General features: G+C 37.8%; 1 protein-coding gene across 50 annotated transcripts in view; it reads left to right on the forward strand.

Annotated features, from left to right (window-relative positions):
* The window catches only part of CLASP2 (cytoplasmic linker associated protein 2), a 132,026-nt gene that overhangs the window by 113,645 nt on the left and 4,659 nt on the right, over positions 1-13,722 (forward strand). For all 50 annotated transcript variants that reach the window (XM_030494724.1, XM_030494737.1, XM_030494730.1 and 47 more), the window contains 9 exons: positions 920-1,063; positions 5,024-5,167; positions 5,615-5,721; positions 6,134-6,287; positions 7,000-7,216; positions 9,602-9,795; positions 10,470-10,598; positions 12,265-12,471; positions 13,556-13,672. In XM_030494724.1, coding sequence (XP_030350584.1) covers positions 920-1,063; positions 5,024-5,167; positions 5,615-5,721; positions 6,134-6,287; positions 7,000-7,216; positions 9,602-9,795; positions 10,470-10,598; positions 12,265-12,471; positions 13,556-13,672 — 1,413 coding nt within the window. The remainder of the gene's footprint in view (positions 1-919; positions 1,064-5,023; positions 5,168-5,614; positions 5,722-6,133; positions 6,288-6,999; positions 7,217-9,601; positions 9,796-10,469; positions 10,599-12,264; positions 12,472-13,555; positions 13,673-13,722) is intronic.

Consider the following 13,722-nt stretch of genomic DNA (forward strand, 5'->3'; position numbering starts at 1 on the left):
GTTCACTGTAATTATTAGTGGAAAGAAAAGTAGCTCATTCAAATAGGTGGCTTAAAGAAACATTCACCACTTTTGTTGATGGATTGTGTGACAAACCTCTGGGGCAGCAGAAGCTGAGGAGATGAGTATTTAAGGAAGATACAGGTATAACAGCCCTTTGCCCGAAGCTGTGCAGTGGTGCAGTTTTGGAGAAGCTAGAGAGAGGCCGCAGCAAAACAGAGTGAGTGGAGGAGGAGAACGATGCTCAGGTAAAAGAGGGAGTGAGGCAGATTTTCTCTCCTCCTGGTAAATTCATGTCTCCATCTTCCAAATATCATCAAAGGAAAAGTGCATGTGACCCCTCGTAAGTCTTCTATAGAAATTCTATTCCATACTTTTTTAGTATTTAATGGGAAGATTCATGTGGCTCATCCCCAAGGATGGCGACTGCTCAGCTCTGGTGTTTGAGAAAAGAATGCCAAGTGTTAACTGCATAGTAGGAACTAATAGGAACTGATTATTGGTGCATCAGATGATGTTCAATTTTCATTTTAGTACTTGTAAAATGTTCTTAACAATTCTGAATGGTTCTTTAGACTCTTGATTATTCTTAAATATTCTGAGTACTTTGATTTTCTTCTTGTTAAATATAAGCTTCTGCATATGCAGAGATCTGTGTATCTTTTAATTGCTACCAATGAAATCTAAGGTTTTTATTAATATTTGAATTTCTGTGGAATAATTCCTTTCGTGAAATGTTATATCCATTTGTAAATTGATTTATGTATAGAGGTTTATATCAATGCTGAAAAGATGTTTACTTTACTTGGGGGAAAAAAAAAAATCTTTGTTTTAGGGAATGGACACTCTAGTCTGTGAGCACACTTGTTCTTGCAGCCCACCATTTTCATTGTCCACCTGACTCTCTTTCTCTTTGCAGGTCAAAGTTGCAATCCTTAAATACATAGAGACTCTTGCACAACAGATGGATCCGGGAGATTTTGTAAACTCAAGTGAAACTAGGTTAGCAGTGTCTCGAATCATCACCTGGACCACAGAACCTAAAAGCTCAGATGTTAGGAAGGTACGTTTGTTAATGTGTGCTTAGAATTGCAGTGCATTCCAAGTGTCTTGGCTAATTAGAGAAGCCAATATTTCTTGCCTAAACTAACAAACAAATTTCTTTAAAAAACAAACTTATTTTTTCATAGAGAAAAGAGACTTTTATATCCTTCTCAGCAAACACACCTGTTTTTTCTGTATAAAGTATTGGAAGTGTCAAAGTAAAACTTTGAGAAAACTTGAACATTTAAGAATTTAAGTAAAAATTTGAAATTAACACATCTTGAAACTCCATTAGAGTTGTACTTTCGTGTATGTTTAAAAGTTTAGGTTATCTTTCAGAATACAAGGAATCACTGTTTCAAGCGCCTACCTGGTATTAAAATCACTTCAGTGGGCATTTCCTTTGCAGATTTAACATTACGTCAGAGACCACCCTCTGATACTGACTGCATGTTCCTAACAGGAGCAGTAGGTTTGGTAGCAAACTGGGTTCAATCCCTGTTGGATTTTCTCAGATCGTTTGTGCTTTGGTAAGGCTATATCAAAGGTTTGTTCTTTCAGTGTTGCAGTTCCAGTGCAAAACTCCTTTTTCCACATGCTTGTTGTGCAGTGAAAATCAGTATTTGTGAGCTACATACATATACCAGGGGTATCGAATAATAAACGAAATGTACTGATGCAATCTTGGAAAGAGTGTCTGAATAGTCCTCCCAGTTACAGAAAGCAAAAACCTTTGAATTTTGTTTGCAGTTTGATGGAGCGGAGTTCAGTTGTTCTGACTGATTTTCACCAGCCGTTCTATTCTCTTAGTTTCCATTGCCAGCATGCTAACACTTTTTGAGTGCTAAATAAACATATTTACTTTATGGCTCACAAGTGCAAGCATCTTTGACCAGAGAACTAATACTTATGTTTGTTTTTCTCTGTTCATTTCTGCAGTTTGAAGAGTTGAAACAATTCATTTGTTTAGATTTCCTTTGCTGTTTTCAATTAAGTTTGAGTTTCGGCATCTTTATCATTTCTGGAAGCAGTACCAAAGCTTACTTTGTGTAAAAGGCATGTTTTGTAGGAGAGAATAGAGAGAAAATAGTGGGAGCTGTCTCACAAAGTGTGTAATGTGAATAGAACAAAAATTAAAATAGCTTCCACACCTTCTTGATATCTGTAATATGTAATAAAAAACCTATAGGAGAGTTTATGTTGGAGGTAATGTTTCTGTCTTTCTCTTCTTATATAACTTCAGAGTATGAGAAAGCAGCAATAGATTATATTCTATGGACTTTTCTTGCCTAGTACCATATTCTGGTGACGTATCTAAGGCCATAAAACAGGCAGAGAATGAAGCAGCACTATCTTCTGCATCAGTGAAGTTTTAGTACTAAGACACGTGGCAAGCAGTCTTATCTGATGGTTCATATCTCTAATAAGCATTTTTATGTCAGTAAGTAACTGAATCGTGGAAAGAATTGCTGGTGAGTTTAATCATCTGGAACATTGTAATTATATGAAGTTCTCTCATTTTGTTTTTTCTTTCCATAACACAACTGTTAGAGGCAACCAACTGCCAAAAGCCTTCAATAACTCTAGAAAATACAATTTCACCGATAAGGAGTCAAAAGAGTTATTCTGATGGTATAAAGTGTTTTGTTCTCTTGACAGGCTTCAGAGCCTCCTATTACAGGCTTTATAATTTATTTATTTTAATAAGCTTACAGCATTTAGAATGATTTCTTCAAATCAAAAGGTTTTGCCAAGTGTATTTGTGTGTAATTGATGGGTTGGGGTGGGTTTGTTTTGTTTTGGTTAGTGTCAAAACATTACCATTATTCAGTATTATGAAAAATCCTTTCTTACTTTACATGTCTGCAGTCGGGCAGTCAGTGCAGTTCAGTGACATGGGACTTCTTTCTGGAAGGTCAAATTCTGTGTTTCAGAATGTCCAATTCTAAAATTAGAATTCTTCTGGAAAGAATTAGAATCTTCTTGGAGTAGTTCTAAGAACGAAAGAAACAAAAAAATCTTTCTAATCCTCATCGCAGACTTTCAAAGATGTTTTCTGTATGACTGGACATAAATCTCAAGAGAGAGCTTATGCTGAGGAGAAGAAAATCCTCTAAATACTCTAAAATGCCGCCTTCTTTTTTCTCCCAAGGAAGAGAGAGAGAAAATTAGTAATGGCAAAGTTGGAAACCTTCTGTGAGTCAATACCAATTTGGAAAATTCAGGTTGAGCTTTGTTTTGGGCAGACTTGATGGTATCAAGTTTCTTTCCTAACATGACCCTGGACTGTCTCTTTTATTATTTTATTGGCACCTTAAATAGACAGTGTTACAGAGCAGAGACATGGATAACGGGACAGAAAAAGGAAAGTGCTGATTCCCAAGCCTTTGCTCAGTTGCTGGATTTGTTTCGGTTTTGCTTTGTATCGATTTCTGTTAAATGACTGACCATAAGAATAACAAGGAAAAGAAAAAACATTAACGACAGATTGTAGAGGGCATTCAGGGTGTTCACTTGAAGAGAAGGCTATCAGAGGGAGTAGGGAATAAAAATTAAAAGGAACAGCGAGTCACAAGCATGCAAAGATAATTCATGGCAATCTAACATTCTAGTATTCTTGCCATTAACACTGGGATGTGTGTTGGTATGTGTGCTCATACCTTGGCTTTCCACTTTTAATTAAAAAACGCTACAGTTCATTGCTCTGGAAGCAAAATAAGGGAAATAAATGTCTAGAAGAATTTTCTAAACTACTTGCTTGAAGTATATTGCTGCTTGAGCAAGCTGCCTATCATTCTGTCTAGCATGAGGCACTGGTTCTCTCCAGTGCATGGCAAAGCTTGCTGGGAAGCTGTATAAACTAGACAGAGTAGGTTAATCTTAGAATCAGAGTTTTGTGCTACAAAGAAACTATTACACAATCCTGCAGAACTTAATCTCTAGCCCTTCATTGCTTGTGTTAGTTTAGCTGCTGTGTTGCCAGGTTTGTTAGACTACCCAGTGAATATTCATCAAAATGTACAAACATTACTAATTCAGGCAGTCAACACCTCTTTACTAGAGGGAACCCAACCATTGTGTAACTTACTGTGTTGCTTTGGCAGTAAGGAACTCTGGTGTTTTTGATTCAGATTTAAAAAGAAATAAATAGTAAACCATGCAGTAGGATGAGGATGACATTACAGATGAACTTTAAAATTGAGGGTGTGGGAGGTGACATCCAGTAGACTAAAAGCTCCAATACTTAGCAGTTTTCATCTTTGGACTGTAGTCAGCTAAGTTATTCCTGATCATGTTTGCCTGTCTTTTAACAAGAGAAAGGAAGTGAGGCAGGGCAGAGGGGAAGGTTAATTAACTGGTTTGGCTGTAGGATCAGTTATAAAGAACATCAATTGCTACGATCACAACTCAGAATCAAGATTGTCTCATTCCAAATTAGGGTATCTGTTTGTGGGTGGGTTTTTGTTGCTGTCCGTTCTTCTAATTTCTAAAGTGAGAACTTTTCCTTTTCAAGCCAGTGTGTCGATCACCCGTCATCTGTAATTACCACTTGCAGAACTCAGGAAAAGGCATTGCAGGCTTGTTCCTGCCTAGTGTGTTCCATAATTCTCTTCAAATTTGTTCAACTTACCAAACCCTTTAAAAGCCATTTTTGGGAATTCCTTCAGTACTTTTCTTAGCAAGTGGGGATCTAGGGGTGGGAGGTGTGTGTGTGTGTGTGTGTGTGTGTTGAGGAGCATATTTCTGAAACACTGCTTGTCAAAATGATTGTGCAAGCTTGTTGTTGTGTGCCTGGATTTATCAATATCTGAACCTCCAGCTTACCAGCAAATAGGAGTTGCTTTTGTTCACATCTCTTGACATCTTGGATCAAGACTTAAGTCACGTTTTGTGATTATCACTCACTATAGCATCTCTTGCTGATAAAATTACTTTAGAAACTGAAATTGATGTCTTCATATGTGTTTTCTTCTTCTAGGCTGCACAGTCAGTGCTGATTTCTCTTTTTGAACTCAACACTCCAGAGTTTACAATGCTGTTGGGTGCTTTACCAAAAACATTTCAGGATGGAGCCACAAAGCTTCTCCATAATCATCTCCGGAATACAGGCAACAGTGGTCAGGTATCGACAGCTCTCTTCCTTCTAAAGTTGCTGGTGTTTTGAATGTAAGTCCATTTCGGTAGAGTTATTGGTAAGACCAAGAAGGTTTGATAGAGGAGGAGGAGCAAACCAAATCCTATGTAGGAGTCTGTCTTAGTAGCAGGTATCACTCTTTATGGAATGCCTTTTCTTTTTCCTCCAAAGAATGATACTTTCTAAGTCTATGTTGCTTCCAGGTGACTTCTAATAAGTTTGAATGTGCTTTTTAAGAGTAGTTTTTTAAGAGTAGTTTACCTTTTACTTCATTCAAAGTTATACCTGATTGAAGTAACTGGTAATTGGTCAGCCAATCCAAGAAATAAAATAGAAGCTCTTTAAATATTTCTGGGCACTAGAAAACAAACACAGTAAGTTAAAAGGACAGCTGAAATCCTACTGGAGTATCTTTTCTCACCTCTTCCCTTCCAGGGATCAGTGGGAAGTCCTTTAACAAGACCTACTCCACGCTCCCCAGCAAGTTGGTCAAGTCCTCTCACATCCCCAACCAATACGTCGCAGAACACTTTGTCACCAAGGTAACGTAGCCTTGTGGTGCTTTTAGTAGTAAGTCGACTGTGAGAACTGTTGGGTTGTGTTGGTCCTCCTCACTTGGGAACTTTTTTTAGAGAGAATGGTGTAAAATCACAGTTATTTCATATTCACAAGAGGAAAACAGAGCAGAAGTAATTTGTTTTTTCAGGCAGATGCTGCTGCATAATGTATCACTTTGCTAGCTACTCCCAGTGCTTTCTCTAGTGGCAGTACACTTACTAAGATGTATCGTAACACAGTTATGTGAAGAACCAGGTTTCTTAATGTGTTTCAAGAAAAATAATAAATTTATTAATATTTCCTGAGTCTCTGTAGTTCTATGCTAATGTTACTTAAAAATATAGGGTCACAAAATAAATGCATTTTAATTCCTCTGTCCTTCTTGGTGGCACACAGTGCATTTGACTATGACACTGAAAACATGAATTCTGAAGATATTTACAGCTCTCTTCGTGGAGTCACTGAAGCCATTCAGAATTTCAGCTTCCGTAGTCAGGAAGATATGAACGAGCCTGTAAAAAGGGATTCCAGAAAAGATGATGGTGACTCGGTGAGTATTTAAACTCATCTTGGTGCCAGCAAACCAAGCCAATGACTGAGTTCTTAGAGATGGTAAAGCGTCATTTTCAGTAGGTTTGTATGTTACAACTTCTGAAATGGAACATTTCTCCTCAGTTACTTCAGAACTTTAGAAAAATTTGTTCCTGGTCTTGAGCCACATTTTAGAAATGTAAATGCTAATTCTAAGTAGCATCAGCTGTTTGTCTACTTAAAATGTTAGCCATTTAAAAATATATTATCTTGCAAAACAGCTGCAGTTCAGGTTTTGGGAGGTCTGCACCTTAGTGTATGTTTTTCCAAAGACTTAATTTTATTCTGTACAAACCATGTGGGTGTTCCACTGCTGTGTGCAGTGTTTTATACTTCTGTTTCTATGGACTTCGGCTTTCAGATTTGTTGAGCTTGTGAAATATGTATGTGCTTAAACATGTTTTTAATTACTCGGCATCAGACTTCTCAGAGAAAATACAGCTGCTGCTAGTTCATGAATTCTTTTGGACTATGTGCACTTTCCTTTTTTTGAAGGAAAGCAAAGTTTAGGGAACTGTTTTTAAGACTTCTGTTTGAAGGCTAGTTTGAAATAAATTTGTAAACCTTTTGAAATGTGTAAGTTTTTGCTGCATAGATAAATTAGTCATGTAGTTAACCGAAATGTGTGAGTGTGTTTTTTATATGGTCCTGTGATACTTCTTTCCCTGCAGATTTGCAGTGCTTCGGGAATAGCGGGAGGTGGTGTGAGTGACACTGGCCGAACAGCTCTGGATAACAAAACCTCCTTACTCAACACGATGCCTCCCCACTCCTCCCCACGCTCACGAGAGTATAACCCATACAATTATTCGGATGGTATCAGTTCATTTAATAAATCTGCTTTGAAAGAAGCCATGTTTGACGATGATGCGGAGCAGTTTCCTGATGGTAAGCTTCAGACTGCATTCTGTGCTAGAATAGAAAGAAAATGGTGAGGTTTTCCATCCTTGAGTTCAGTTTGTGAATTTATGATTAGCAATAGATGTATCGCCAGTGCTGCTGCTTTGAGAGGTTTTTACAAATGCTGCATTTCAAATTAGCTTATTTGTTAGTAATCCTTTTGAGTGACATTGTTGCATTGCCTGGTATGTGTAGAGATTAAGGGTAGAAATGAGATAAATACTGAACTATATTGTATACTTCTGGTAGCACATCCTGTAGCAGTATTGTCAATATAAATTTACTTATCTGATTGCTTTATGACTGAAATTTAAAGTGAGGGGGGAAGGGAGGGAAGAGTTACAGTAAGGAAGTAAAACTGGATCAAACCAGTTTGGGAACTAGGGGAAAGATAAAGAATTTTGTTAGTAATATATTTGTATGTGAAACATGGCATTGGCATTTTGTATTGACTAAACATTCTTTAAAAAAACCACCACAAAACAAACCAGCTTGTACCAGGAAGGTGGTTCATTCAGCCCATGTGAATCTCAGAACTCAGGCTGTTGGTTTGTAGGCTTCTAGAATTACTTTTTAATACTTCTCAGTATATCTTTTGGTACTTTTTTATCTCTAAATGTTGGGAAGATTCCAAAGTATCACTGCTGCCACTGTTACTTTCAAAAGTAGTAGGTGCTTTTCATAATTTGGTATTTGTTGTTGTTGATATTGCATATTCAGTTATAGATGAAAATCAGGTTTTAAGTAAACAAATTTCTTAATAGTAAGGGACAAATTAATTTTCCCCCTTATGACAGTTTTAATTCTGTCATCCAGCAAAGATGTGTTAAACTGTTGAAAAACAAAGCTGCTTTCTGACATGGTGGTTTATTCAGCTACTTTCTAAGTTGGCTTTAAGTTTACATTAAATGTCAAATCAGAGTCAGGTGCATGTCTCTGTTTTCTATTCAGTGAAGAGGCATGTGGCCAGTCATTCTCTTCTGAAAAAGATTGAGGGGAAAGCAAAGTTTTGCAAATCATAGCAATCATTAAATACCTTTGCCATCCATATACAGAGCCAGTTCATGATCGAGACTCTGCATTACAGGGACCCTGTTTTACATGGGATAAGCCTCTTTATACCTTCCAACAATATATTTCTGGATATTGCGTTAAACCAAATGTGATCTGTGCTGCACCTGCATGTCCTGGCTTTGCAAAAACTCATGCCTGGCTGGAGTGAAGCATCCCCAGCCAGGATTAGTTTGTCCTGCCTGGAGCAGTAGTGCAAAGAGCTCTGCTCTTTAATGGATCTTAACAAAGTACTTGCATTCATTCTTGTGCTCACCTTGAGGATTTAGTTATACGACATGTATACAGTCATTTGCATTTGTTACTTTTAGGATTTCATCAGAATTTCATCAATAGGGGGAATGGTTTTATAATTTTTATATGACCTAATAAATTTGTTATGGAGAATGTATTTCATGTCTTAATAAATAGAATAATTTTAGGAAAGAGGTAATGCAGGAACATTTACATTTTATGCCAATACTTTCAACCTTTTCCAGAAAAAATATGTTTGTTAATTTATCCAAAAGTCTCGGTGCAGAGATGGAAGCTACATGCTTTTCTTTCTCAAAGGCTACGTTCCTTCCAACTCTAACCATTCTATCATTCTATGGGTCTTGATGGTAGAATAAAGGCAGCAACTTGATACTTCATTTTCATTAAGACCAGTTTTAAGTTTTTTGACTGCTTGCAGATCTCTTCAGTGTTCACAAATGTGGGTTGTGTTACTGATGCATTTTTCCATTATCATGGAATTCTCCCTAATCAAAACTAAAATTCAGGCCATCTCTTAAAGACTGTTGTTGGGAATCTCTGTGGGACTCACAGCCTTGGTTTGCTTCCATTTCAGTGGTTATGTACCAAGCACCATTTTCATGCATGCTTTTTTCCCTAGCTACTGCTGTGGAACCGTGGCTTACAAAAGCCTGAGCAATTCCGTGATACCAACACAGGAAAGACAGATTAATCATCTTGGATGAGTCATATGGGAAAGGTGGCACTTCCCGTATAGACCAGGTTTTAGAGGATGTAGAGTGCTTACCGCTTCTGGATGTTGCAAGCGTAAGAACTCTTGCAGTAAACTAGTTTACAGGGTTTTTTGTAAAATCCTTGTAGGGGATTTTTTGTGATTGTAAGCTTGTTCAGCACTGAAAATAGAGTAGCCAGATTGCAACTTTTGCAGTCAAATTTGAGGGGAAAAAAAGTATGCTAGAAAGCCAGATAGCCATCCTAGAAAATATCCTTCAGTTGCACAGCAGGTGCTAATACTTAACTGCAATGATTGGAGAACTGTGTTTATGGTTTTTTACTCCTTTTTGGCAGAGCCTCCTATGGACCATTCTGACCTGGTTGCAGAGTTACTTAAAGAGTTATCAAACCATAATGAGAGAGTTGAGGAAAGAAAGGCTGCCCTGTACGAGCTCATGAAGTTAACTCAGGAAGAGTCTTTCGGTGTTTGGGATGAGCACTTCAAAACAATTCTGCTTCTGCTGCTTGAAACACTTGGAGATAAGGAGGTAAATTCAGATTAATCCAGTTATGAATGTTTACAGAGCACATGGTTTACTCTCAGTATCTTTGAATTTTGTATGGGTTGTCAGAAAGGCACAAATCCCAGTTAGTCTTAAAAAACAAACAACTGTGGAAATATAGACGTCATGAAGTCTGAATGCCCTGACAGTGAAAAGGGCATCAGTAACATTCACCTTCTCAAGTGTTCTTACTTGTCCATTCCCATATGATAGAGTAAATGAAACATTTTTCACTGAGATTCAAAACTTCTCTGTTAATAGCCCCTGGTGGAGTCTAGAATATCACAAAATCATGTGTGGCAAAACAGTTGAAAATGTATTTCTAAAATACAATAATGCTCATTGTGAAGAGACCGAGTTCTACATAACTGGATCAAAAAGACACTAATACTTAACTTCTGGGTAGCATGGCCTACTCCATTAGGTAGCAACATTTTTATGATGTGCCACCTGAATTATCTGCAAAAAGAGAGATCCAGAAGAGTGAGAAACTAAAGATTTTTTTCCTAGCTTGATTTGTTAACACTAGGTTCATACTATCTATATGCATTAAGCATAATCTGATATTTTTCCATTATCAAAGACTCTTTCAGCTGCTGAATAAATGTTAAACCATATGTCTGTTTAAAGATACCTAACTCATCTATTTTGATATTTAGCATGCAATTAGAGCTCTGGCATTGAAAGTTTTAAGAGAAATTCTAAGAAACCAGCCAGCAAGGTTTAAGAATTATGCAGAGCTCACCATCATGAAGACTTTAGAAGCACATAAGGATCCTCATAAGGAGGTGAGTAATCAGTTATTCTATTTGTTTATGACAAATTACTACTAAATGAAACAGCTGCCCAAAAAGTGTTTTGACAAATTAGCCAGATCTTACCGAGGAAGTAATTTGGGTAATAACCAAGCATTCAGCTGTTACTAGTTAACACAGGTATGCAAGAAAAAAAGAGAACTGCTGTTTTATAAGCTCTCAAATGGTTAATATCAGCCCTAATAACAATTGTCTTGGGTGCTGTAAACAATCATGTGTCATTATAGCTCTTCAAGGAGTAACTGAAGGGAGTTTTTTCCTTGTATGGCATCTTAAGCCATATATAGGTGTCCTGGAGCTCTACAACAAGCTTTTGGATTTCATTAAGGTTCATGGTTTAGAGATGGGATTGAACACAGCAAGGAATTGTCAACCCTTTCCATGTTTAGACAGCTTTGCGCCATTCGAGATCATGGCTTTGAGTTTTGTTAGGGTTGAACGCACAGGAGTGTATCAAAGGGAGGAGTTGGCAGTGGCCAAGAATAGTGAGGGGACTCAGAAGTAGAAGGATAACTGTAATCTTGCTCAGAAGTCTTTATGGTGCATGCATACACAATAAAGGATAATGCTTGTAGATACAAGAAGCATAAGCGCAGTACCCACCCCAATATTCAACAGTTCCCATCAGTATCACTGATGCTGTGGAAAGAATCCAGGTATTTTACTAAATGATTGCATCTTCTCCTGCCCTCCCCCAGCGTGAGCACTTACTCTATATTGAACTTACGTGAAGTTCTAAGTTTTGAAGTTTGACTGCAGCGCCTCCCATACCAATGACTTCCGTCATTCATCTGAAAGTCACTTCTCGTTTCCCTGCACCCTCTTGATCTGTTTCATTTACTGTATTTATTACAGTGTCTTGTCCTTCTCTGTTATTGTGCCTTTTCTCTCTCTTGGTTTCATGTATACAACAGAGAGAGAGAGTAAAAGGGGCAAGGAGGGAGAGAAACCGTTATGGAGGGGTTTGTACATCACTGACTTTGTACAGTGGTTCACTCATTAGATGGCAGATGCCACAGCTGCTCTCATAGGAAGATCAGTTGTTAATTTCCTCTGTTGTGTTCATGTTGTGCCCTGAGATTCTGTACCTATTATCTTCCTGTCTAGTTACTCTTGTTCTGTTTGTTCTGCATATTCTTCAGGCTTAAAGCACTGTCTTGTCGTAGTTTCTTTCAAACTTGGAGGGGGGGAACACCAGCTAGCTTGACTCGTAGAAGTAGCAATCCAGGCATGTCATTAAATATGTTTTTGAGACAAATGTGAAAACATGTTGTCAGTGGTCACTGACCTAACAAATGACAGCACAAGAAATCAGATTTACAGAGGTGGTGATATTTCAGTGTGTAGTTGCAGAATAGAGATATTTCAGATCCAATTCAACAAGCAGGTTTGAAAAGCTAACACACATATTGCCAAGGACATAGATTAGCCCCAGAATATTGGCAAGAGTCTTGGTTTTAGGAAAGTATATCCAGCAGTTGGAATCTTGTAAACAGATTCTGAAAGGGTTCTTAATTCCTGTATTTCTACAATACTGTAGGAGATGCTTGTGCTCAAGACCATTACTGACAGGTAACAGACCGTAGTAACAGTCTCTTGTAAGTAATTTTTCCATGTCTTTTACTTATTCTTTCAATAGGTGGTGAGATCTGCTGAAGAAGCTGCTTCCATGCTGGCCACTTCCATTAGCCCAGATCAGTGCATCAAAGTTCTTTGTCCGATTATCCAAACTGCAGATTACCCCATTAATCTGGCTGCAATCAAAATGCAGACAAAAGTTATAGAAAGAGTATCTAAAGAAACCCTTACTCAGCTTTTACCAGAGATTGTGCCAGGTCTAATACAGGTAAGGAGAGAAGAAACACTGTAAGTATATATAAGAATTGCAAAGACAATATCACTTGGTTCTCATGAGGGATTTTATTTGTCTGATAGCTGATGGCTGCTTTGACCCAAAATAACTGAGATAGTGGGAACAAACTCTTGATTGGCAGGTAGTTAAATTATAACTGCAGTTAGGACTCAAAGGAAATCTCGGTAAGATATAAAGTATTGATTATAGGTAAGCTCGGTAGATACTTTTAATTATAAGGTAGGGTTTTTTGTTGTTTGTATCTTTTCCAAGTTGGAATCATTTGGTCTGAAGTTGCCTGTGTTGTATCGTGTATAATTGTAGGCTTTTATCACTTATGGTTTGGGGGAGGTAAGAGGAAAGAAGCAGTTGACTGGGGAAAGTTTAATAAAATCAGAAGGATATCACAGGTTTCTCTCCCTTTGTCTTTAAATTCATTCCCACCTTATCAAGAGCCAAGATACATTAATTTGCATGTGATGGATAAAGAGAGCTGCGTTCTGCAGATTTCTGTCTTTAATGGGTGTGATCTGATCATACATCTGGAGGAAACTGAGAGACAGAGAAGGGACCCTCTGAGAGGGGGCTGTGAGACAGACAGCCAGGCATGTGGGGTACTGGCAAAGGGGCAAAGAAACAAAAATCATTAAGGAACGAGATGGGAGTTAACAAGAGAATCTTCACCTGTTAAGAGAATACCTCTTTCAGAGTAAGGAGGCTCTAAATTGAGTGGTCTTCTGCTTCAAATAAATCTGTACGATCTAGAACAATTTCTCTTATATGCTCCCCGATTGCCTGGCAGCAGCTCTGTTTTCAGAGTAACTTATGAACAGGATTGTGTGGGGTTTGATTTCAGTCTGGAAAATGATTATCAATGGTGATTAATAATCAGCCGGCTTTGTAAGTGCATGCTCTGAATTTGCATGTTTGATTTTATGCTGGAATGCCTCATTGGGCTATGCTAGCATTAATTTACTGTAGACTTCGATGTATTTATCATAGTAAATAAGTAAATAGCTTTCCGAGGCTTTTAATCATTAACTGATACGGTATTAATGTTAATTTTATTGCTTTCTAGGGTTATGATAATTCAGAGAGCAGCGTTCGTAAGGCATGTGTTTTCTGCCTTGTAGCCATTCATGCAGTAATTGGCGATGAACTAAAACCACATCTCAGTCAACTCACTGGCAGTAAAGTAAGTAAAAGATACCATTTAGAGAAATCTTGTGTCATAATTCCGTGTAT

This window comes from Strigops habroptila, chromosome 1 (genome assembly GCF_004027225.2).
Source record: "Strigops habroptila isolate Jane chromosome 1, bStrHab1.2.pri, whole genome shotgun sequence".
NCBI lineage: Eukaryota > Metazoa > Chordata > Aves > Psittaciformes > Psittacidae > Strigops > Strigops habroptila.